Below are 24,331 nucleotides of genomic sequence, written 5' to 3'. Positions count from 1 at the left end.
TCCTTTTCTATTTCTTTCAACAAAAAATATAGTTTTTTTAATGATGTTCTTTCTGATAAAGACTGGAAGGAGTTGGAATGAAGATTAAAAAAAAACAAATGATTCAGAATAAGAATAAAAAATGAATCTATTTAATAAAAACTAGTTTATCTTATTAATGTGCTCCCCTTTTTGTATTACATTTATTTTATCAGAATATTTATTTTTTAAAATAACAACTTATTAGAATCATAAGAACAAATTTCAATAGGAAAATATGTTTTGATAATTTTAACTCAAATATATTAAAAAAGCATAAAAATAATATACTTATTGTGTGTTTCTCTACGGAGATTTTTTTAAATATATTTTTTTATTTAATTATACATAAATTAAAATAGATATTTATAGCAGTGACGAGGAATCAAATTTAAGGGAAAAAAAGATCATGAAGGCCTGTACAAAAAAAACGTTTCCTAATACCATAAAAGGAATGTTATGGTATTATTTAAAAACAATTTAAGAATTGAATGATATTTAACAAAACAATACCACAAGTATATTTTTAATTATTTTTTCTAACTAATTTTAATTAAAATTGATGTAAAAAAAATGCCTTAATAAAAAAAGTCAAGAGCTCGAGCCTCGATGGGCAAGCATGTTTGGCCCGTGAGAGAAAAGGTCAGGCTCGCGTACCTGACATTGCTTCTTCTTTTTTTCTTCTGAAAATAGGTGAACGATGGGATCATTCGCCCAACTTGCTAAACATAAGTAGATGATGAGTTGATTTTGGTGAATTTGTGGCCATCAGGTGGCTAAAAAGTCAGGCATTAACTTTTTTTTTAGATTAAAATATCTATTTCCAACCCCTTTTATCAAGAATATTTAAGAAACACCTTAAAAACCTTAATAAATCATTTTATAAACTTAAAATAGAATGAAAAACCATTATGGATCAACAAAATTCTCAAACCGTGATCTATTTTTTCTAAAAAAATAAATAATATAAGAATATATTAACGACACTCTTCTCGTCAATCAAAATTTATTGATACCAAAATTAATTTTTTTGGTTATTAGAGTATGATCAATCGATCATTTTCTCTTTCATTCTCTAATTTTTTATAACTAAGTTTTTATCTCAAATTTAAAATTGAAATATAAATAAAATAAAGTTTAGGACTAAAATGTCAAAGCATAAAAAAACATTAACCAAAAAAGAAAACAAAAAAATTCAATGATGAAAATGGACTCTTGTTTTCAATGACAATCTGGTCCCTAATCTGTCAATTCTTCTATATTGCAAAAATTTCATTTTATCCTTAAAGATCGAGCATAGGTTCAATACTGTGACGTTTTAATTTGTTAGCGATTGGAACAAAAAACTGCTTAAGGGGCCAAAAACAAATACTAAAAATAATTTGGTCTATTTTATTAATTAGTTTATAAAATTTATTTTTGATATCAATACATTAAAATAATTTAAAAATATTAAAAGTAATTAATATAAAAAACAAATTAAATTTTAATAAAAAACAGGTTTAACTTCAATGCTAAACAACCTATATTTATTACATACTATTTAAAAAGTAAAAGAACACAATCAATATTTGAATTTATATAATAAGAAGAAATTACTCTGTTCCTCTTCATATTTGAATTTATTAACACTTTCTCTTTTTAATTTTAAAGATTAGCCTTTACATGCTAGATGAGCATAAAATTTAAATTTTGATAATCAAATAAAAATTTCTCTTATATAATATCACTCTGACTCAAATGACAAATCAATTAATCAATAAGAGAGTGTTCATAGATTTTGATTTTCTTCTTTTTTTTATAAAATGATAAAAAATATAGTAATAGTTGTTTTTTAAAATATTTTTTTATTTAAAAATATATTAAAATAATATTTTTTATTTTTAAAATAATATTTTTTATTTTTAAAAAATTATTTTTTATACCGGATCCTCAAAACAATATAAAAATATAAAAAAAAATAATTTTAAATATATTTTTTTTAATTTTAACAAAAAATAAGTTGAATCACTCAGTCAAGCACATTCACAATCAGAAACATAAATTAAAACAAAATCTTATCTTTATAATCAATCTCATTTCTCTTCCTTGTTGGCTCGGTTTCTCTTCTCTTTTCTCTTGGGCAAAAGTCAGGTATGATTCAACTTCAACATGAATTGTCTTCCCTAAAAATGATTTTTTTTTGTTAAATCATTAACATTTAGAATCCCTAACACCTTTTATGATTTGTAAATGAATTGTTCTTGTTTTTTTTTAAAATCTTAAAAAAAAACTCTAAATCTTTTTTTATTAGCATGGATGTCCGAATCAGATTACGCGCATCTTGACTAATCTCATGAGTCTCGAAGTTAACAACAATATAAACTTTCGGTGATCATCATATTAACAACTACAAAACTCGAATTAAAATCACAAAAAAAACAAATTTTTTAATTTTAAACTCTTACCATTAAACATGTTCTTATAAACTCTGAATTTTCATTCACTTTGTTTTGTCTTGATCAAGACACAAGAAATGGTGGATGATTCATCGACAGAGTTCAAGCATAAACAACTTTGTCATTGGGAACTCTCTAGAATTCGCCAGATGGTTGCTTCCTATCTTTCTCAAGCACAATAATTTCTCCAACTTTATCATACAATTGAATAGCTACGTGCGTCCTCTAAATTCATTTTTTTTTTAATTTTCTAATTCCAAGTTTGTCTCAAATTAGTAATTTATTTTTTTTAATTGGAATTCTTGATGCTATAGTGGTAGTGAAGATTAAATTTTTTAATCTTAGGTTATTCTAACTAAAATTTCTAAGTCAGATTATTAATTGAAATTCTTGACGGCATAGTGGATTAAAATTCTTGAAATGACTAAGTTAAAAAATTTTAATCAAGTTATTCTAATTATTTTTTAAGTCAGATTATTCATATATTTCGGTCTATAATTTAAGTTGCATGATTTTTTTAAAAATAAGATTACAATAATTAAATATTTTTTTAAAGTTTGAAAAAACCTTACCTCCCCCTCCTTTTTTTTAATAAAAAACAAAAATAAATAAAAACACTTCTAAGTATTAAATTAAAAGAAAACTATTTTCCGTAGTACAACAAATTCAGTTAACAAAACAAAATAATTCTAAAATATAAATTTATCTTCACAACGACAAATCTTCCCCGAAAAAGCCCAAAGGCCCAACGGGCGAGAAACCAAGTGGGTGGCTGGCCACTACAAACAATAAAACCCTAACGAAACACAACAGCATTCTAGACCTTTCCACAATCACCCCCCTTCTTCTTCTTCTTCTTCTTCCTCTTTTGTTTTTTTCCTAAAAAATTCTAGACCTTTCTAAATGAAATAATAATAATAATTAAATAACCCTCAAGAAACCACATCGCCCTCTCCATCATTCCCACCCAGATTTCCCACACCAGAAACGATCTTTTTTTCAAGAATCGTCAATGGCCAAGTACGGAGAAGGAGACAAACGTTGGATCGTAGAAGACAGGCCAGACGGTGCCAACGTACACAACTGGCACTGGGCTGAGACAGACTGTCTAGAATGGTCAAGAAATCTTCTCTCCAAACTCCTCAACAACCTCAAAGTCCTCGACGGGGAAGGAAACCTCTTTATCAAAATCAACAAGGTTGAAAAGGTCGAGGGAGAAGCTTACGTTAATGTCCGGAAGGGGAAGGTAATCCCGGGTTATGAATTGAACGTGGTTCTTTCGTGGCAAGGCGAGGCGAAAGATAGTGAAGGGAATAGTTTGTTGAAGGTAGATGGATCTGTTGAAATTCCTTATATTTCCGACGAGAACGCTGATGAAGATCCTGAGATTCGTGTTACGGTGAAAGATGAAGGCCCAATTGGGAAGACTTTGAAAGATGCAATGTTTTCAAAAGGGAAGCCGGTGGTGGAGGAGAAGGTTAGAGTTTATGTGCAGAGTATGGCGAAAGGTGGGCCGGCGAAGGAGGAATTGGAGAGTAAGAAGGTAGAGAAAAGGGGGCAGCCGGTGGCTGGGGCGTCGGTGAAGAATGCGGGGAGTGTGGCTCCGGTGGTGGAGAAGGAGGTGAAGAAGGAGGTGAAGAAAGAGGGGAAGAAAGAGGGGTTTAAGAGTATTAGTTTGACGGAGAAGTTTAGTTGCAGAGCGAAAGATTTGTTTGAGATATTGATGGATGAGAATAGGTGGAAGGGGTTTACTCAGAGTAATGCGAGGATTAGTAAAGAGGTTGGAGGGGAGTTTAGTATTTTTGATGGGTCGGTGACGGGGAGGAATGTGGAGTTGCAAGAGGGGAAATTGATTGTACAGCAATGGAGGTTTGGGAACTGGCCTGATGGGATTGTTTCGAAGGTGAGTTAAACAGTGAACTATTGAAATGTTGGTTGCTTGAATGAATGAAATTTGAACTGTTTATGCTATTGAATGCTCTTAAATTGTTGGCTTGGACTGGTGATGAGTAGGCGAAAATTGCTGAATTGAATGGATTGTTTGTAGTTTTTCCTACCACTTTTTGCATAGTTAGGGGTTGTTTTGCTGCGAGTAGGATTGTTTTGTGAATTGTTGAAGATTGATAACTAGTAGGATGGTATGGATAGTTGAGTGGAAGATAGGTTAGCTGAATGAATTTGGATGGTGATTGCAGGTAAGAATTACTTTTGATGAGCCCGAACCCAGGGTTACTATAGTGAAGGTGATGCATACTGATATACCCGAGGAAGACAGGTTTGTTTTTGTGTTTTGAAGTAGTTATTTTGTCATTCTAATGATTTTATTCAAGTTTTATTGGTTTTCTTGTTCTTTGGGTTCATGATCCTTTTTTCTTTCTTTTTTGGTCACCACTGTTCCTGATGCAGGTATGGGAATGCAACTGTGGTGGAGAATACTGAAAGAGGATGGCGCGATCTTATTTTAAACAAGATACGGGCAGTTTTTGGTTTTGGCGTATGAGTCTTTTTCATAGCTTCTTTGAAGTGTAGAATCTCATCAATTTATCTTTCAGCAATGAAATCTGAATTACTGAATGCCTGGGGATTGTTTTGGTTTTTAAAGACTTTCCTTGATAATTCAGTCCATACAGTTGTAATCTTATTAAATTGCATGTCATGTCACTCGTGTTTTCTAATGACCAAAATGCTCTATTGAGCAAGCTTGTTACAATTACCGTGTTTGTAATCTGTCAAAGTAACAAACCTTTTTAACTGCTTCAAATCTCGTGCTGTTGTTTTCATGGAAAACTGGATTCAATTGTGGGCACATTAGTTCCTTTGTTTGCTTGCATTCACAGATGTTCTTCACAATTGTGATAATATATTTTAGCTAATCCGATGTAATCTATAATGTTATTTATTTTATAGCTGATAAGCTGCAATGAATGTTCTGGTAATTGGGTTTTGGTTGTCGCATGATAATTGGAAGGTTTTTAATGGTCAATGATGGATGTAGAAACTCAGTAGCTTGAAGTGACATTTTTCTTATATATTTTGTTTAGTGTATCTCGAGTTTGATCACCGCGGGTAGAGCAAGTTGTTTAGCTTGTTTGGTTTCTCAGCTAGTTTTTGGGATAGGACAGTGCCCAGTGATGATAGGTAGGGTCTTGCACATTTTGATACAGAATGTGTCCTTCATGCTGCTATGCTGGAAATCTTCCGTTTATTTTGGATAATGCGCTTCAAGAAGATGAAAGCTCAATACCGTGGTTGTTGAGCATGATTTTCTGCAGTCATGTTCCTTTTTTAATGTGATATAAGGTAGCGGCTGTATGACTTGCACACAAAGTTCTGTCAAGTAATCTTATTGCCAGTACAATGCAGTCAAATATGATGCGTTACTGATTTCCTAAGCATGCAATGCTGTAGAGTATAGAGAGACACATTTCCTGGATTTGAGAGGAAATGAAAACCATGTATAAATAGTTAGAGTTCATGTTTTTGGTGCTGATGGCTTAGGAAAACCTTTTTATTAAAGAGCTGTTGGGAAAAACATGGTGCAGGTTTTGACTTTTGAGGAAACAGGATATTGATTCTTAAAGAGAATGGAAAGTTTGAGTGCATGGTATGTTTTAGATTTTTTGGATGTAGTTAAAGCTTGAGAGGAGTGCACTGGTGATTTCGGGTTTTTATTCGAACCGTTAACAGTAATTTGACCTGCTGGCAGTCAATCTGCGTATCCTTCGTATTTTTTTGTTCGAAATGCAGCTAACCTGATATGGTGCATGGATTTATTGAGAGAATAACACGTCAATTAGCTGTGAATTTGAGAAGTCCCAGGTTTCGTGCAAGAAAATAAAGGTGCTGATGTCTTTGCATGCTTAAAGATGCAGACTTTGCAAGGAAAGCTGTCTTGAACACCCAACACAGGAGAAAGTTAAATTCTTATTAGGAGGTTCATTTCTGCCATGGAAGGCCATGCCCTCCTTTTTCCAGTACATAATTGCCCCTGTGGTGGTTGTAATTTTAGTACTTTGTTGCCATGAACTTGAAAGTCGCTGTTTTTTTTTTTTTTGTTTGTTCTTGTTGGTGGTGACCACTTTAGAAGAACATGTTTGAAATTGTCTTTTTTTGAATTTTTTTTGTTTAAAACATATATCTTTATGTATTTTTAAATAAAAAGTACATTAAAAAATAATGATTTTGTAAGTTACTAGAGCATGTGATATGTTCGCATACCGGGAATGAAATAGATAGTGGTAATACTGCCACCAAGAGGAGTGGACTCAGGACTGGAGGCTTGATTGACGGCGTTATGCTTGGTGATGCTCAGAATTGCATGTTGCCAGGCTGAGCTAAATGAGGTTGCTTGACTCGGCACGTCAAAAGGAAAGAGGACAAGCTAGCTTGATCTGCACTTCATTATATGATTTCAACAAAACGAATTTCTCACTGTGTTGGGTTTTCAGGACAGCTTTCCATGTGCAGATCTTGAACTGCAGCAAGAGGGAAATATTCCTTTTCAGCCTAATCTAACCTCTCTTTGTCCTGAAGCTAGTCATCGTACGTAATTTGAAGGTTATTTTCACCGTAATTAAGCTGTGAAATGTCTGATCGTAGAACAGTAGCGTGTACCCGCGACAAATTTATCATACTGTGGTGCTAACTTGTGGGCGAGAGAGATGGGCGGAAGGTATTCTTTCAGGTTCAGTCTTGCCAGAGCAGACGGTGTTTTGTATGGCCCAGATAGGGTCAACTTTGTTATTGAAAATCGGTGAGGCTAGCTGGATCAGTGTTTTTTTTATAGGAACTAGAAGCGCGACAATTCTTGAAAGAAAAGGAGTTACGTAGGCTACAAATTAAGGTTTTGAAAAAAAATTAGAAGTTTGCAGGAAAAATGCGTCTGCCGGGAGTCGAACCCGGGTCTATTGCTTGGAAGGCAATTATCCTAACCGTTGGACTACAAACGCTTTCTTGTGGATGGATGTTACAGTGAAAATTTAACCTTTAATGATCTGGAGCTTCGCTTTCATTACTCTAAGACTTGAAGAGGATTGTTTGCAGGGCGGAGACAAGAGGTGGCAAGCAGGGGCTGAGCCCCTGCAAGAAAATTATTTTTATAATCTTTTCTTGATAATTTATATGATTTTAGCTAAATTAATAACACAATTGAAAGTTTCAAATCCTGCAGTTTCAAATTTGGTCATTTGCGCTTGAAAGTTGAATGAAACCCTTTATTAGTTTACTCGGTTTTTGTTGATCTAGTCGAAACATTGTTTGTTCAAAATTTAAGTTTTATTTTAGTATTTTTTTATTGTTTTAATGGGCTGATATTAAAAATAAATTTTAAAAATAAATATATTATTTTAATATATTTTCAAATAAATAATATTTTAAAATAAATAATTACCATTCAAAATAAAAATTTCCTTGACTCATTTTCCTTGCTGGATCTACTTGGTTTTTTTATTTCAGTAATAATGTGGTTCTTTTGGGGCCTGTCCAAGGTTTACTAAAAATTACTAAAATTGCAGATTAGCTGTAACTTATACTGTAAAAAAATCCGATCCCTGGCACCACAAGTACTTTTATGGCTATTTTGTTTTTGTGGTGTACACTATATTTCATGATTTTTTAAATTGTTTTTATTTGAGATTAATATTTTTTTTGTGTTATTAATTTTTTTTGATATATTAATACTAAAAAAATTTTTTATATATTTTTAAATAAAAAATACTTTAAATACCAACAACTATTACAAATACAAATACTACCTTGAAAATCATCCATTCGAGGAGTACTTTGACAATGATATGATTTATCATGTACGGCTGATATTGATGCGCAAACCCCCATCACACACAATTTAAGGAGCGTTTAAAATTTAGAATTAACCTGTTAACGTACCCACGCTGCGCCGTGTTACAAATAAAATTTCAAGTTAATTTTTAATATATATATATATATATATATATACCCATTGACTGACTCATGACATGTTCTTTAATGGTATATTTTCTAGTCACTTTTATTGATTGAAAAAAATAGTCTTTAAAATTTTTTAGATTTTAAAATTTAAAATTTCAATTTTTTTTATTTAGAAACCCCAATAAATCTATTTTCAATCCTAAAACACCCTTTAATTAATTAAAAATCAAAATGAAACCGAATAAAAAAAATTCACTATCCCAATCTTTTTCTTTTTTTCTAATATGTTTGCAGGTCAAAAACCACTTTTATTTTACTCTATTCTCTAAAATAAACTCATTAATATAAAAATTAATTTTTTTTGTCCAAAATGTGGCTGGCCAAACCATTTCCCTCTCATCTCTGTATTTTGGCAACCTTCTCTCTAATGCTTCAATATCTAGAGATTAAAATTAAAATTTTTTATTTTTATTTTAAAAAAAATTATGTTTGACATCAACGCATTAAAATAATATAAAAATATTAACAAATATTAATTTAAAATAAAAATAAATAAAAAAATCAAGATTTTTAAAAATATTTTTAAAACACAAAATCAAATATAAAAATATAAAACACCTATAACAGGAGGACGCGAGTAGTGGGGTAAAGGCAGGCTACGCCTCGGCAGGTTATTATCAATAATCCGAGGGATTTAACTTTGAGAAAATTGGAGCTGTCACACTTGTTATTGGGATCGAGCAAGTACATGTCATTATCATGCGCTGGTTGATTGACGTGAAAGAGGCGAAGTTTTAAGAAGGAGATTTCTACGAGCTGGAACGTTTCTTCTTTTTTTCACAAATGGCGTCAGGTTGATATTTATACGAGTGGAGACATCATCTTGATCACTAACATCATGCCACATTATCTTTGATTTGATGGTTAGATTCCTGTTAATAATTGCATCATCCATGTTATATTAAAATAATTTAAAAACATATAAAAAATTAAAATAAAAAAAAGAATATTTCTAAATACAAAAAACAAACAACTCAATGTTCATCGTTACATATTACATAGTGTACAACTTGTGTTTGTAGCTTTTGTTTTTATATTTTAAAAATATTTTAAAAACTAACTTTTTTTATATTAAATTCTTTTTAAAAATCTGAAACTAATTCAAACCAACCAGTTTTGATTTAATTTGATTTTTTAAAATAAAAATCGGTTCAAACTAATTTGATTCAATTTTTCTAATTTGGATTCACTTCGATTTAGCTCAATTTTTTTTATTTATGCTTATAAAACCGAGCTAGTTGGTTTTTAAAAAAATTTTAATTGATTTTTTTTACGGTTTAATTTTTCAGTTATTTTTTTTCACTTTTCTAAGTTTAATTGGTTTTTAGTTTTTTTTTCATCCCCAATCATAATAATTTTAAAATATAAAAAGAATAATGATAACAGTTACCCGTTAATATTAAAAAAAAAAAGAAAAAAAAAGGGAGGTTTGGGCAGCATATCCACCTTTTATTTAATATTTACGAACCCAAAATGAATAAAACCTGAGAGATTAGCTTTGAACTAGATAAAAAAAGGAGACTGTGCTGCTTTTTATGGTGGTTATTTTGGCTCAAACCCCAGCATATATCTTTTATGCTAATACTAAAAAAATCATTAAAATCTTGACGCTCTCATTCCTAGATTTGAACTCTTGGACTGTCTTAATTCTCAACTAGCAGGTCAGGTGGCCTCAGCCAGACTTTTATTACCTGGTGGTAGGGCCCTCCGGGAGGCCAGAAAATCCAACCAATAGAAGGTCTCTATGTCAACAAAATGACAACACCACACTCCCCATCTAACCAGGAGAAAGGAAGCAACTAGCAAGCATGACAACACCATTGCCAATAATTTCTTTTTATATAGATCTTAATTTTAAATGCCAATAAAAAATTAATTGTTTAATTTTTGAAAGGGAAATATGATTTCTATACAAAATAATTCAAAGGTGTATTAGATTCCACTTTGAAAAGCATGTGAAATTATGTTTTTTTTCCCCTCTAAATGTGAGGCTGCTTATTATTTTAAGATAGTGTTTAGGAACGCGATGGAAATTATGTTTTTTATAAAATTTATTTTTTAAGTTAAAAATTAATATTTTTAGTATATTTTGGATTATTTTGATGCTCCGATCTTAAAAATAATTTTTAAAAAATAAAAAAATATAATTTTAATACATTTTAACATGAAAAACATTTTGAAAAGCAACCGCAATCACACTCACAAACATGCTATTTTAAAATTAACTAACCTCAATTATTTTAATTTAAGTGTTTTATCTCCCAACTTGTATAGATCTTAATTAAATTATTTAGTAGTTCTGTCTACTTTAAAAAAAACATGTAATGCTTTGAACAAATTATTTTACTTATTTTTATGTGTTTTAAAAAGAAAAAAAACTATTTCTACATAATTTATTTAGTTTCTTGAAGAAAATATTTAATTTATTAAAAAGAATGTTTAATATGTTTAATTTCAATCACAATACAACACAGCGATTCATCACTAGATAATTTAATATGTTTAATTTCACAACACAACATACCAAAAATATATTTTCAAATGATTTTTCTTAGGGAAAAAGGAAAATCATAGACACGTGTAATTGTATGATTTTACTCGACCAATTATTTTCCTTCAGCTCAAGTTCTCCTGTAAAGACTCCAAGCTGGAAACAGCTGAAAAGGACAAAATAGCGAAAACGTGCTCCCAGTACCTACGTACGACACGTAGTCTAATGAGCTCAAGGCCCTCCCTTCTTCTGTGTAAAAGGAAGGAATCGTGCCACCCACCGTTTCTGGCATTTGGCAAGTTACACTGTACACTAACCTCTTACAGTCGAGGACATTGTCGTCATTTACTTTTTTCCCTTTAAAAACCAAAACATTCTGTCGTCACTGTTTTAGTTCATGAATCAAAATTTCCCCTTTTTTCTGCCAATTATTTTTCAAATACTTTTAGTTTAAAAATATATTAAAATAATATATATTTTAAAATTTTTATTTTTAACATTAACATGTTAAAATAATAAAAAATAAAATAAATAAATTTTAATTTTGAATTCTAGCAAATCTTTGTTTTAACCGTGGACTGAAGTTACAAACTATGGTAAAAAATAAAAATACTTTTCTTACGTAGCAAGAGCTAAGAAGAAACGGAAATATCTTCTTCTTATTCTCTCGTTTTTTGGACAGGTGTTATTTATCAATTTATTTATTTATTTTTATGTTACAAAACAGTGAAAACTATGTCTGGTAAATTGTATAATTGTTTGTATTTATTTCATATACTAAGTTTTGTAGCTATATGATTATCTTGGGTGGGTATTTTACCCGTATTTAATTGAATTGAAGGGGTTGGTGTTATGTGCTAAAAAGCCTTTTCTTCCATTAAAAAAAAAAAAGAGTTGGTGCAATGTCTACCAAACAACATATCTTTTTTAAAAAAATAGTAAGGAGGCTTGAGATTGATTATTTTTTTTAGGCTTGATTATTTTCTTAAAAAAAATTATTATTATTTGTGTAAAAATTGTTTATTTTTTTTAAAAAAAATTGAACATGAAATGGCTTTTCAAAACTTGTTGTTTTTTTTTTTAGAAATTGAAATTCACTAGAGGCTTACATGGTCATTAATTTCAGGACCTGCGGGATTAGTTGAAATACACGCAATCTGACCTAAATACTCATATTAATTAAAAAAACACTTATCTCCTTTTCTTTTTAGAAAAATAATTTAAGCATCATCCACCAAATAATGATCAAGAATCACTTATCTTATATATGAGAGTTTGGAATTAAAATGAACTAGTTTAAATCTAACTTAAAATCCCTCTATTATTTTAAATTTAGGGTCAAGATTTTTATTTGTTTTAGATGAAAATTTATTTTTTTGAACACCTGAATCGGTGAGAATAATTTATATATACAAATATATAATATGGAAGTAATTAAATGCATTGAATTTTCTTTTCATGCTCGAGACCATTCTAATTTCTAAAAGTTTATCCATAGTACTTTACAAATTGTATATGCATAATTAATTTCACTAATAATTGAGTTAGGGAATAAAACTTTCAAAGGACATATACATTTTACGTTAATTTAAGTTGATTTAAATCCTTTAATTTGTCCCCAGCTAACTTGAACGCAGCCACAAGAATCTTTTAATTTTACCTTGTTAGAATAAAATCGAATGATGATCTGGTGAGTTAATTAATTGTTATAGCACAATCAACCGATGCTTTTCTTTTTATGTTTTTCACTAAAGGTGCATTTGGTACTTTGGTGTAAGTTATTTTTGAATTAAAAATATATTTTAATTTTGTATCAGCTCATTAAAAAATATAATTTCAATATATTTTAAATAAAATATAATTAAAAAAACACTTTAAAAATAAATCATAACACAAAAATAAACACTCACTATGTGTTCTAGAGACACCATGTTACCACCTGATAATTGCATGAGCTGTATATTATAAATTTACTAATTACGAGTTTGTGTCGGTTAAAATTTTTGAACTTGAACATTCATTTTGGTTTTGAAACGTGACTTTATAGTTTGCTTTTGCTGATAAATAATGCTTTTATTTTTTTAATTGTTTTGATATATTTATATTAAAAATAAATTTTAAAAAATAAAATAAATTATTATTTTAATATATTTACAGATAAAAAATAATTTAAAAATAACCACTATTTTTAACCTAATAATTTATAAGAAAAAAAAAAAAACAAAAACAGAACTTCAATGCAATTTCATGTCCAACCAAAATCACTATAAACAAAATTCTAAAGGGTATAACTCAACTAATCATGTTCTAAATTTGTTCTTTATAAGTTACCAGTTCGAGTCTCATAAACTTTAAAGCCACTTGAAACTTATATGGTCATTAATTTCAGGACCTGAGAGATTAGTCGAAGTACATGTAAACTAACCTGGACTTCCATTTTAATAATAAAAAAATCACTCTAAACAATTTTTTTTTAATTATGTTTGTTGTTGTTTGAGACAAGAAAGAGTGAAATAATATGAAAAAAAAACGTATTCTTTAGCATCTTTTAGATAGAAATTCAACATAAAATTACCATAATTTATTTGATATCTCTATTAATTTCTTTTATATTCCACAGCACTAATTAAACATAACATCTAGCATCATTATTTATTGCACGAATTGTCAAACACACGGTATGCGACGGTGTGGGGGAATCACTGTTTCCGTACACACATTTCACTGTGGATTACAACAGTAATCCACAGTGATTCTTCCCTATTTTTTTTTTTTCGTTTTTTTTTTCAAAATTACTTTTGTTTTTTCAACTTCCTAATTTTTGTTTTTCTCTTTTGTTTTTTTCAAAATTATTTTTGTTGATTTTACTTTTTAAATATTGACCTGGTTAAAATTTTTGCTTTGTAATTTTTTTCTTGAAAATACTGTGGATTGCTGCGATGTTTTTCCACATAGTTTTTCTATTTTATTTCTTTATTTTTCAAAATTATATTTTTTGATTTTTTTAATATGAAGCTGATTGAGAATTTAGTTTTGTAATTTTTTTCTTTAAAACATTGTTTATTGTTACAGTGTTTCTCCGCATGTTTTTTTTATGGTTTTCTCTGAAATTATCTTTTTTTTTATTTTATTTTTTAATATTGAGCTGGTTAAAAATTACAGTTACAACATGTGAGGAAAGCACTTTAACTTTCCTTGAAAATTATTGTTGGTTGCTACAGTGTTTTTTCCCACATGGTTTTTTTCTGTTTTCGTTATGTTTTTTCCTAAAATTATCTTTGTCAATTTTATTTTTTAAATATTAAGCTGGTTAAGAATTGTAATTACAAGCAAATACAAGTTTTTCCTCAAAAAACACTATGGATTGATACAATTTTTCTTCACATGGTTTTTTTCCAGTTTCTTTTGTGTTTTCTTTTTTTGTAATATTTTTTTCCAAAATCATTTTCGTCGATTTTATTTTTTAAAATATTGAGTTGATTAAAATTTAACTTTGTAATAAAGCTTAATCATGTGGGGAAAGTATTATAGCTTTGCTCATAAAACATTGTGGATTGCTACTGTGTCTCTCCGCATAGTTTTTTTTTGTTATAATTTTTTTCTAATTATCTTTTTCAGTTTTATTTTTTTAATATTGAGTTGTTTTTGAATTACAATTACAAGTCATTACAAATAAGGCTAAATCATGTGGGGAAGCACTGTAGCTTTCATCACAAAACACTGTGAATTGCTACAGTGTTTCCAACATGATTTTTTCCCCTTTTTTTGGTGTTTGTTTTTTTTTTTGAAAATTATCTATGTTGATTTTTTTTTAATATTGAGCCGATTAAGAATTTAGCTTTGTTATTTTTTTTCTTTAAAACACTGTGAATTGTTGCAGTGTTTTCCCATGTGATTTTTTTATAATTTTTTCCAAAATTATCTTTGTCGATTTTTTTTTTAATATTGAGTTGGTTAAGAATTATAATTACAATAAAGCTAAATCATATGAGGAAAGCGTCGTAGTTTTTCTCACAAAACACTATGGATTGCTACAATATTTCTCTAAATAGTTTTTTAGTTTATTTTATTGGGAAAAACGCTATAGTTTTCCTCACAAAACATTGTCAATTACTGCAATATTTTTTCTCATGGGTTTTTTTCTTTCCAAAATTATCTTTGTTGTTTTTTTTTAATATTAAGTTGGTAGAGAATTTAACCTTGTATTTTTTTTTGCTTTTTATTAACTGAAAAGCTAAATCATGTGGTGAAAGCACTGTATCTTTCCTCACAAAACACTGTAGATTGCTACAAATTATTTTGTTCAGTCTCTAAGTTTTTGATCACCAACACAACTTTTTTTTCCGTCATGAAATATTTACTCCATCATACCTTTAATTTCTATTATGTATCTAGCGCTGGTTCACAATTATAATACTATCAAGTGCATTTGTTTTATAAGCCCGCGGCAGCGTACGGGTAAGTCATCTCGTTCTCATGAAAACTAAACTTACATATGGACACGTTTGTGAGTTTTATTTTTTATTTTTAAGAAAATGTTACTATATTAAAATCACAAAGAAAAACATTTTTATTTCTTATAAAACAAATGTAAAACCCTATAAAGAAGAAGAAGAAGAAGAAGAAGAAAAAAGTAACAGTGTGATTATTATTAATATTAATGGTAAGCATGAGGGTGAGGGTGAAAAATAAATAATTTATTTTTGTGCATTACCAAAATAATCTCTTTCTCTTTGTTCTCTCATATCTTCTCCCCTTGCTTCCCTTCCATTTCTCTCCTTAAATAGTATATTATAAAAACAACAACAACCAAATCTCGGCATCCTCTCTTCCTCATATATATTAAACCCTCCTCTCTTCCTTCTCTTTTTTTGGTCCAATTCAATCGAATCCTTCATCTACGATCTTGATTTCTATTCTTTCTATTTTTTTGGGTTTTGATTTTCTTGTTTATTAGTTCCTGTTTTTATTGAATAATTGAATCGATTTGGGTTTTGGATCCCTTCTTTTCATGATTTGTATTATAAATAAAAATAATGAGGGGTAGAGATGGAGGGATTGATGGTGGTGGTGATGATGATAAATCTAAGATGAGGATGGGAGTACAGAATTAATTATAAGAATCTTGTGATTGAATTCAATAAAATTAATTACATAACAAGTATAATATAGGATGCCAGGATTAGCACATAGAAATGAGCAATTTAGTAATGCAACATCATCCGGGGGTTCTTACTCAATTTCTGCTAATGGGTTCTGGTCTAAACATCGTGATGATGTTAGCTTCAACCAGCTCCAGAAGGTACTGGGTTGTTCTTTTTTTTTTTTTAATTTAATTTTGATTGATGTATTAGAGTGTATGTTTTTGTATCTGGGATTGAATTTGATCACTGTTTTTACCTAATTTTAATTTTTAATTTGGTTTCTGATTGGATCTTGATGTTCAAATCATTCAGTGAGCTTTGTTTTATTAGTTTTTGATGTGGGATTTTGTATTTATCTTTTTCATCGGGTTTTCATTTTTTTTAGATCCATTTTAGCTCCTTGTACATGAATTCACTTATGGAGTTCTGTGTTTTTTATTTCTAAAAGAGAGAAATTTTATGTCACTTACGATTGTTTATACTAGTGAGAATTGATTTCGAGTTGAGGCAATGCTAACGACGATGACAATGGCATTTCTAAAATAGAGATTGCATTTTGTTATATAGGACTAACATGTTTCTTTTGATAATTTTAAGTTTGTGTTGGAATATTTTAGGTTTTGTTTAAATGTTGTCTTTCAGTTTTTGGCCTACTGTTACATGTTGCAAGTTGTGATTAGTCATTGATGAAGTTTCATGTACTTGTGAAATAGTTCTGGAGTGAGCTGCCACCACAAGCTCGACAAAAGCTACTGAGGATAGACAAGCAAACCCTGTTTGAGCAAGCTCGTAAGAACATGTACTGTTCTAGATGCAATGGGCTATTGCTCGAAGGTTTTATGCAGATTGTCATGTATGTTAAGTCTTTACAGCAGGAAGGGGGAGGGGGGCACATTCCCTGCAACAGACTGGAAGCCTCGAAAAATCTAAATGATTGTGGATCACATGTACCTAATGGGTGCCAAGATGAAATTCAAGATCCATCTGTCCATCCATGGGGTGGTCTCACGACGACACGTGATGGATCATTGACGCTTCTGACATGCTACTTGTTTTCAAAGTCTCTGAAGGGACTCCAAAATGTGAGTGCTATTTTTTTTTTTTTGCAATTCCATTGTCCTTTTTTAGTTAAGTGGCTTAACTCTTTCCTTAAATCAGGTCTTTGACAGTGCACGAGCAAGGGAGCGGGAAAGGGAATTGCTCTATCCTGATGCCTGTGGTGGGGGAGGTCGGGGTTGGATTAGCCAAGGAATGGGAAGTTATGGTAGAGGACATGGAACAAGAGAGACATGTGCACTGCATACTGCCAGGCTTTCTTGTGATACACTGGTGGATTTCTGGTCAGCACTTGGAGAAGAGACCCGGCTGTCTCTTTTAAGGATGAAGGAAGAGGATTTCATAGAGAGGCTCATGTGCAGGTGTGTTTGCGATTTGCTTATTCTTTATATACATCATTGATTTAGAAATCAGTGGGAAGACTGAAAGGTAGTTGGCAGCTCTGCTTTTCTTGGGGTTGGAGCTTTTAGATAACAGCTGAGATCAGAGATGATCATGTTGGTGATACTGCCAAAGAACAGAACAAAAGCTAATTTGAAAGAATGAAAATTTTATTCAACTACTGTGCCTTTGAATAGTCTAGAATCTCCCAAGAGTGCGCTGTGTTTGTAAGAATCACAGATGCCTTCCAGTTTATAAGTTTGGCAAAGTTAGAGCTTATATCTTCCCATGCTAGCAGGCTCTCTGATGGAATAACAAGCAAAAATATCTGGATGGCAATTCAGATAGGAAGTGATCATTTACCTGTTTCATATTGAACTGAATAGAGGGGAGTCATTTGCCATGACTGATAGTTTTTGTCTTTGAGTTATTGTACATTCAGTTTGATGAAAAAGATGTGGTTAACATCTAAGGAAGTGATGAATTTTGCCAGAATAAGAAATTATTCAAAACTTCATCATGGGGAACCTGGAAGTATCTGTTGTAGAAATGGTCCATTTTCTGAATTCATCTTAACTGAATATGCTCTCTTTTAGTTAGTTTCTCCATCCATTGTTGCTTCGGGGACTCTGTACCTATTGCCAAATTTGTTATTCAACTATCTTTGAGAGCCTTGTAGATTTCACAAAGTGTACTGGCTTGTAGATATCTTGACTGCTAGTTTGAAAGTGTAGATTTTTCCTAAGTAAAACTTTATGTTGAGCATGGCATCAGAGAATAAGAATTTTGAGCCATGAATTTATGGTTGCTCTTTTTGCAGCATTAAAGCATTAAGAAGTATAATTCTACAAGGCTGAATGATTGGTAAATGTACAGCACCCTAAAGGGAACTAAAGACAACAGTTAACCCTAGATAGCTGTCAAAGACATGGCATAGTGGCTGTGTGATGGAATTAAGAGTAGCCTGCCCTTCTTTTTATCTGAAATGGGCTAAATATAGACTTTACAACTCATTTTTGTGATTAATTGGATTGGTTTTATGACCTGGACTTCATTGATGAGGAAGTTCCTCTTTATCTTTCAAAGAAAGATATGTTTGCATTTTCTCAGTTGAATACACAGGACATATTGGCCTCATTATGCTTGTAATTTCTTTCTCATTTGTTTTTCCTCTGAAAAAGCACCTGCAATATCTACAGTAGCCTATGTCGTTGTCCTAAGAATCAGAGGTCTTTGGTTGTAAGCCATCAAACTTCACTAATGCCCATGGTTTATGAGTGATTGAAGATATCCTTAGAATTAGCAATGGCACAAATGGGTGGGTTCACTTTGAAAAAAAAAAAACCTCAGATTTTTCTCACTTTTACCTATCAAAAACTCAGTTTTGTCTATTAGAACTGAGAAACTTTGTCATTCACTTGGCAACACTTGTTTAAGATATCTCTTGAAGAAACTTTTGAAATTGTTCAACAAGAATTAAATGATTGAAGCAAAAATTGATTTGTTTAAGTGTCCTTCATCATTGATTCTTTGTTCTTTCTTTTCTCTACAACTTTGTGGTTTTCTTGATAGTTTGTGTGCTTCTCTGCTGAAATGCCGCACAACTTATCGCTCTAATTGTTTTAATTAACTAGATCCTAAAACTTAAGTTTTCTCTTCAACTGGCGTGGATCCATTGTTTTTTTTTCTCCTTCTTAAATTTTACTTACATTTGTTGTGACTATTCCTCGTGTATCTAGCTCTAGCTTCTTTCTCCTTGCCCATTTGCAGTTCTCATTCTGCATGTTTTCATGCAAGGCTATTGTGTTGATTTGTTCAATTTTTCTAAACAAATATGTCTCCATCCCCCAGGTTTGACAACAAGAGATTTTGTAGAGATTGTAGAAGGAATGTTATTCGTGAATTTAAGGAGCTGAAGGAGCTGAAGCGCATGCGACGAGAACCTCGCTGCACTAGTTGGTTTTGCGTTGCAGACACTGCCTTCCAATATGAGGTGCATTTTTGTCTTCAGTGCGATTTTGTGGTTAATGATCTAAGATTCAAAAGAAACAGATTTGCGGAACAAATTTTGGAAATTCACTAGGGATGTGACTGGTATGACAAATGATCTTTGCTATTTCCTCAGGTGTCTGATGATTCTGTCCAAGCTGATTGGCGCCAAACCTTTTCTGATACTGTTGTATCATACCATCACTTTGAATGGGCAGTTGGAACAGGAGAAGGAAAATCTGATATTCTAGAATTTGAAAATGTAGGCATGAATGGAAGTGTTCAAGTCACTGGTCTAGATCTTGGTGGTTTGTCTGCATGTTTTATCACTCTGAGGGCTTGGAAATTTGATGGTCGCTGCACCGAGCTTTCTGTAAAAGCTCATGCCCTAAAGGGTCAACAATGTGTGCACTGCAGGCTAGTAGTAGGTGATGGTTTTGTTACAATTACCAGGGGGGAAAGTATCAGAAGGTTTTTTGAGCATGCTGAAGAGGCCGAGGAAGAAGAGGTAGTCCAGCTTTTCCCACCAGGATCTCCAGAGTGGAATTAAATTTTTTATAAATTTCCTTCTGGATTATACTTAAATTTCTGTTATTTTTTGTACACTTATAGGATGATGATTCTACGGATAAGGACGGAAATGAACTTGATGGAGAATGCTCCCGTCCCCAAAAGCATGCGAAGAGCCCTGAACTTGCTCGAGAATTTCTTCTAGATGCTGCAACTGTTATTTTTAAGGAACAGGCATGTTTACAGACTTGCAATATGCTTGCTGTTCTTTCTCATAGTAGTTTAGAAAATGATAATTTGTTTGGCACTATCATTTCCCATGCGATCATTGTAGGGGGCAAATGTTGAAGGTTGTACAAGGGGAAGGGGTGTATTAAAAATGTGCTGGGAAGGAGAAGTTCTAAATATATGTATATATAGATGGAGGGATTGGTTATTATTACTGGGTCACTGGACTTGAAGTTGATCTCCAATAACCAAAGTAGCTATGAAATTAGTATTGAGCCTGGACCTTGTAGACTTGCTCATTATGTTAGATGTGATGAAACTTGAGTGAATTATAAATGAATACGAGGGCTGTAAGTACAGTAAATCTAAAGGACAGGTTGAGATATTTTTTTAAGTTGATAAACAAAAGATTTAGAAGTAGAAACCTGACAGATTTATAGAACAGATGATCCTACTAGGGGCACCACATCTCTCTTACACTGACAGAGCAGGCCTATGGAAATTTCTAAGGTCTCCTGTGTGGTTAAATGTCTCCTTATAACTTAAATTAGATTGTGGTTAACCACCTCTAGGAAGCCCTGCATGGCATCTAATGGACCAAATCAAGGAATTCAAATAGTGTACAGTGATACTAAAGAATATTGTTTAAACATTTCTTTTCTAAGTTAACCTTTATGGTTTAGAATGTAACAGGACCATTTGGCACTGCCCAAAAGTATCTTTTATATTTTCTCTCTAAATTTTCATAGTTATTTATTAGCTGGTATTTAAAAAGAGATTTTTCAGGAGTACCTTTGTCAACTGGTCATAAAATACAAATGTGCCTTCTGTCCACCTAAAACAATGAAATTTACTGGCTGTTAGAGAAACTCAACATCTGAACACATATTCCCACCTTCTTGTCAGAACCTGAGGATGAACTAGTACAATGTTTTGGATTCTGCTGCTATGTGTATGTGAAGCAATTGTGTCTGTATTTCAGTTTCAGAGATTCTAAAACTCAATGCATTGTTTCAGGTTGAGAAGGCTTTCAGAGAAGGAACTGCTCGCCAAAATGCACATAGCATCTTTGTTTGTCTTTCACTAAAACTACTGGAAGATCGGGTTCATGTTGCTTGCAAAGAAATTATTACATTGGAAAAGCAGGTCCTAATACTTGTGATTTTTCATTTGAGTATCAAAATTGGAACAGATCATCTTTTTTTAGGAGATGCATCTCTGATAATATAAATTTTCAATGCAGATGAAGCTTCTTGAAGAAGAGGAAGCAGAAAAACGTGAAGAAGAAGAGCGCAAGGAGAGAAGAAGAACAAAAGAAAGAGAGAAAAAGATTCGAAGGAAGGAGAGGTTGAAAGGAAAAGAAAGGGATAAAGAAAAGAAGTGTCCTGAATCAAATGATATTTCCATATTTCCTGATGTTTCAAAGGATGAAACAACACCAAGTGTTGATGAAGAACTGAACAATGCTATCTGCTGTAGGGATTCAGTAAGTGAAACAGGCGATATTTCTCTGTCCAGGCCTGGATCTCCTGACATTCAAGATCAACAGTTTTCATATGGATGTGAGACTTCTATAATGGAAAATGATTCCTACGATAGTCCTGATGGGGAGGTTGCAAATTTGAAAGAAGGGACCGGCTCTTTTTCGACCGAACAATCAAAATATTCGCACCGACGATTGAAATTTCGGAAAGAAGTTCAACTTGATTCATCTTTGAAGTGGCCTGATAGACGTCGATTTGCAGTTATTTCAGAAAGTGGGGCCGTGGTTAATAGATCTGAGTTAAGACACCACAATGATAATTTTGAGACTCCTTCTAGGCTTGTTAATGGATTGACTAGGTTGTCAAGGATTAATGGTCCAAAGTCCAACGGTCGAAATTGTGGCCTTAAGTTCAACGAGAACTTCCATTGTTCCCACAACAGGATGAATGACAGATATGACTTCCATTCTTGCAGCTGTCACCAGAACATTGAATGCAGGGTAAAGGTTGAACCACATGTTTCATCATTAAGATCGGATCAAGAGAGCAAATCTGTTGGCAAGTCAGAAGCAGTGATGGATATGCCCAAGCAGTTCTATCGTGGTAACAAATATAGTCCAGTAAATTACATGCGTGAAGGTTGTGGAAGAATCAAAATCAAATCCAGCATGGGAAACAATTCTAAGAAAGTTTGGGAGCCCGTAGAATCACAAAAGAAGTACTCTAGAAGAAGCTCAGACTCTGATGTTACCATGAGCTCATCTACTAAGGTTGAAGCCGTGGTACCAGACAGCAAACTCTTCAAGTCATCTGGTGATATGTGTTCCATTGAGGTTACAGGAGATTCCATTGAAACTGATCATGATGAGAATAACTTGAAGGAATCAAGGGACCGCAGCCTTGCAACAGTTGAAGACTGCCAGAGTGGATGCCATGTGGAAGCGAATGGTTGCTACTCGACAGAAACTTCTTATGAGGAAGTCAGTTCATGTCCTGCAAAAAACTCTGCATCGTCTGAGACTTCTGATCCCAGCATTGGAAGCTCTTTGAGTTCTGATAACTGCTCATCTTGCCTTAGTGAGGGAGATAGCAATGCAGTTTCTTCAAACAATGGACATCCTGAATCGTCTTCCACTTCAGATTCAGAAGACACCAGTCCACAATCAGAAGGAAGAGACACTTCAACATGCAGTGGAAATGGTTTCTCCAATTCTCATGAACTGGTGCTGGACAACAAACCGAGTACAAATGGAGATGAGGTGTTTGGAAGCAAGAAACCTTTTGAGCTTCAACCAGATGGTCTAAGATTGAACATTCTGGGAAATCCACCGATAACAACTGTCCAAAATCCTGACAATGGAATACCTCCTGTTAGTGTGGGTTTGCAACGTCAAGTTGTGTTTCCACCAATGCATAACCATAATTTACAGTTTCCAGTTTTTCAAGCTCCTTCAACAATGGGCTACTACCATCATCAAACTCCAGTTTCTTGGCCGGCAGCTTCAGCCAATGGATTAATGCCCTTTCCCCAGCCTAACCACTATCTATATGCTGGTTCTCTTGGCTATGGTTTGAATGGAAACTCACGCTTTTGTATGCAATATGGTCCAGTGCAGCATTTGGCAACTCCGGTGTTCAATCCTGGTCCGGTTCCAGTTTATCAGCCAGTTGCCAAAGAATATGGCTTGAACTCAGAGGTACGGACAGAGACACGAATGATGCAGGAAACTTTAACTGAAGCTAATAAGGAGAGGGTGGTTCCAGCTAAATCACGTTCAAAAGAAGCACCACCCAGTGGGGAAAGTGGGAAAGTCGATAATTCTGCCAAGTTGCCCAACGGTAGTAGTGGATTTTCCTTGTTCCATTTTGGTGGTCCCGTCGCTCTTTCAACAGGATGTAAGTCGGATCCTGTGCCTTCAAAAAATGGAATCATTGGAGATTTTTCTTCGAAGGTCACAACAAATCAGATTGAAAATGATCCTGCTTGCAATAAAAAAGAGATTGCCATGGAAGAATACAACTTGTTTGCAGCAAGTAATGGCATAAGGTTTTCAATCTTCTAATATATTATTAAGAAGTTGTGAGGTAAGTGTTTGGGGCCCTACCTTCTTATTTCGTATTGGAAGTTTGATACCATGTAAGCCAGTTGACAATAATCTTCCGCCGAGAAATTCCAATTTTAGCTCTAGTTTTTTTCAGATGATTTGATATACAATTTGGCTGATTTTTTTTCCCTTTTTCTTTTTTAATGTAGAGAGAGAGAGAGTTGGGAGAGTGGTATAATGTTTGAGGTTTTCTGTACGAGGTCAACTTTTTTTCTTTTCTTTTTTCTTTCTGATGAAGCATTTGTTGGTATGAGATTTTACAATTGTTGAAATCATTTGAATTTCTTTTTTGGCTCCTTTTACTTCTATAAACTCTGCTGTTGACTTATGGCTATGTTGTTAACAATAATTGGTTGGATTGACATCTAAAGGCTGTGCATTGATTACTTCTCTTTACATGATCAAGTTTGATTCGTACGCAATATGGAAGCCATTTGCCTACTGAAATACTTCCAGAACTTGTTTGTTGTAATCTGTCTTGACGTCTGTAACCTCCCTCTGTGTGACTTTGATTTTCCTT

The 24,331-nt window shown here is 32.3% G+C and overlaps 2 protein-coding genes and 1 non-coding gene across 3 annotated transcripts; 2 read left to right on the top strand and 1 right to left on the bottom strand.

Moving 5' to 3' along the window:
• The first annotated feature begins 3,266 nt into the window (after positions 1 to 3,266).
• LOC133677623 (uncharacterized) lies at positions 3,267 to 5,243 on the top strand. Its single transcript, XM_062099732.1, has 3 exons — positions 3,267 to 4,359; positions 4,652 to 4,731; positions 4,863 to 5,243. Exons 1-3 carry the CDS (start codon positions 3,469 to 3,471, stop codon positions 4,954 to 4,956), a joined length of 1,065 nt encoding a protein of 354 aa, XP_061955716.1. The 5' UTR covers positions 3,267 to 3,468; the 3' UTR covers positions 4,957 to 5,243.
• A 2,090-nt stretch (positions 5,244 to 7,333) lies between these two features.
• TRNAG-UCC (transfer RNA glycine (anticodon UCC)) lies at positions 7,334 to 7,405 on the bottom strand. The gene has a single exon. It is a non-coding gene; the product is annotated as a tRNA-Gly (tRNA).
• An 8,231-nt stretch (positions 7,406 to 15,636) lies between these two features.
• Positions 15,637 to 24,139, top strand: LOC133676657 (uncharacterized). The gene is made up of 8 exons (XM_062098372.1): positions 15,637 to 16,216; positions 16,772 to 17,140; positions 17,217 to 17,476; positions 19,347 to 19,488; positions 19,621 to 19,992; positions 20,097 to 20,228; positions 21,240 to 21,368; positions 21,466 to 24,139. Exons 1-8 carry the CDS (start codon positions 16,088 to 16,090, stop codon positions 23,767 to 23,769), a joined length of 3,837 nt encoding a protein of 1,278 aa, XP_061954356.1. The 5' UTR covers positions 15,637 to 16,087; the 3' UTR covers positions 23,770 to 24,139.
• The last annotated feature ends 192 nt before the right edge of the window (positions 24,140 to 24,331 follow it).

Source organism: Populus nigra, chromosome 17 (genome assembly GCF_951802175.1).
Source record: "Populus nigra chromosome 17, ddPopNigr1.1, whole genome shotgun sequence".
Taxonomy (NCBI): domain Eukaryota; kingdom Viridiplantae; phylum Streptophyta; class Magnoliopsida; order Malpighiales; family Salicaceae; genus Populus; species Populus nigra.
The sequence above is the reverse complement of the archived record's forward strand: the minus strand, read 5'-3'. Positions and strand labels throughout refer to the sequence as shown.

Excerpts from the sequence above, each read along its gene's own strand:
- LOC133677623 (XM_062099732.1), top strand. The coding sequence starts at position 3,469 with ATGGCCAAGTACGGAGAAGGAGACAAACGTTGGATCGTAGAAGACAGG. Across the intron at positions 4,360-4,651 it reads CTGATGGGATTGTTTCGAAG|GTAAGAATTACTTTTGATGA; the intron begins GTGAGTTAAACA and ends TGGTGATTGCAG. Across the intron at positions 4,732-4,862 it reads GATATACCCGAGGAAGACAG|GTATGGGAATGCAACTGTGG; the intron begins GTTTGTTTTTGT and ends TTCCTGATGCAG.
- LOC133676657 (XM_062098372.1), top strand. The coding sequence starts at position 16,088 with ATGCCAGGATTAGCACATAGAAATGAGCAATTTAGTAATGCAACATCA. Across the intron at positions 19,489-19,620 it reads ACACTGCCTTCCAATATGAG|GTGTCTGATGATTCTGTCCA; the intron begins GTGCATTTTTGT and ends CTATTTCCTCAG. Across the intron at positions 21,369-21,465 it reads TTATTACATTGGAAAAGCAG|ATGAAGCTTCTTGAAGAAGA; the intron begins GTCCTAATACTT and ends TTTTCAATGCAG.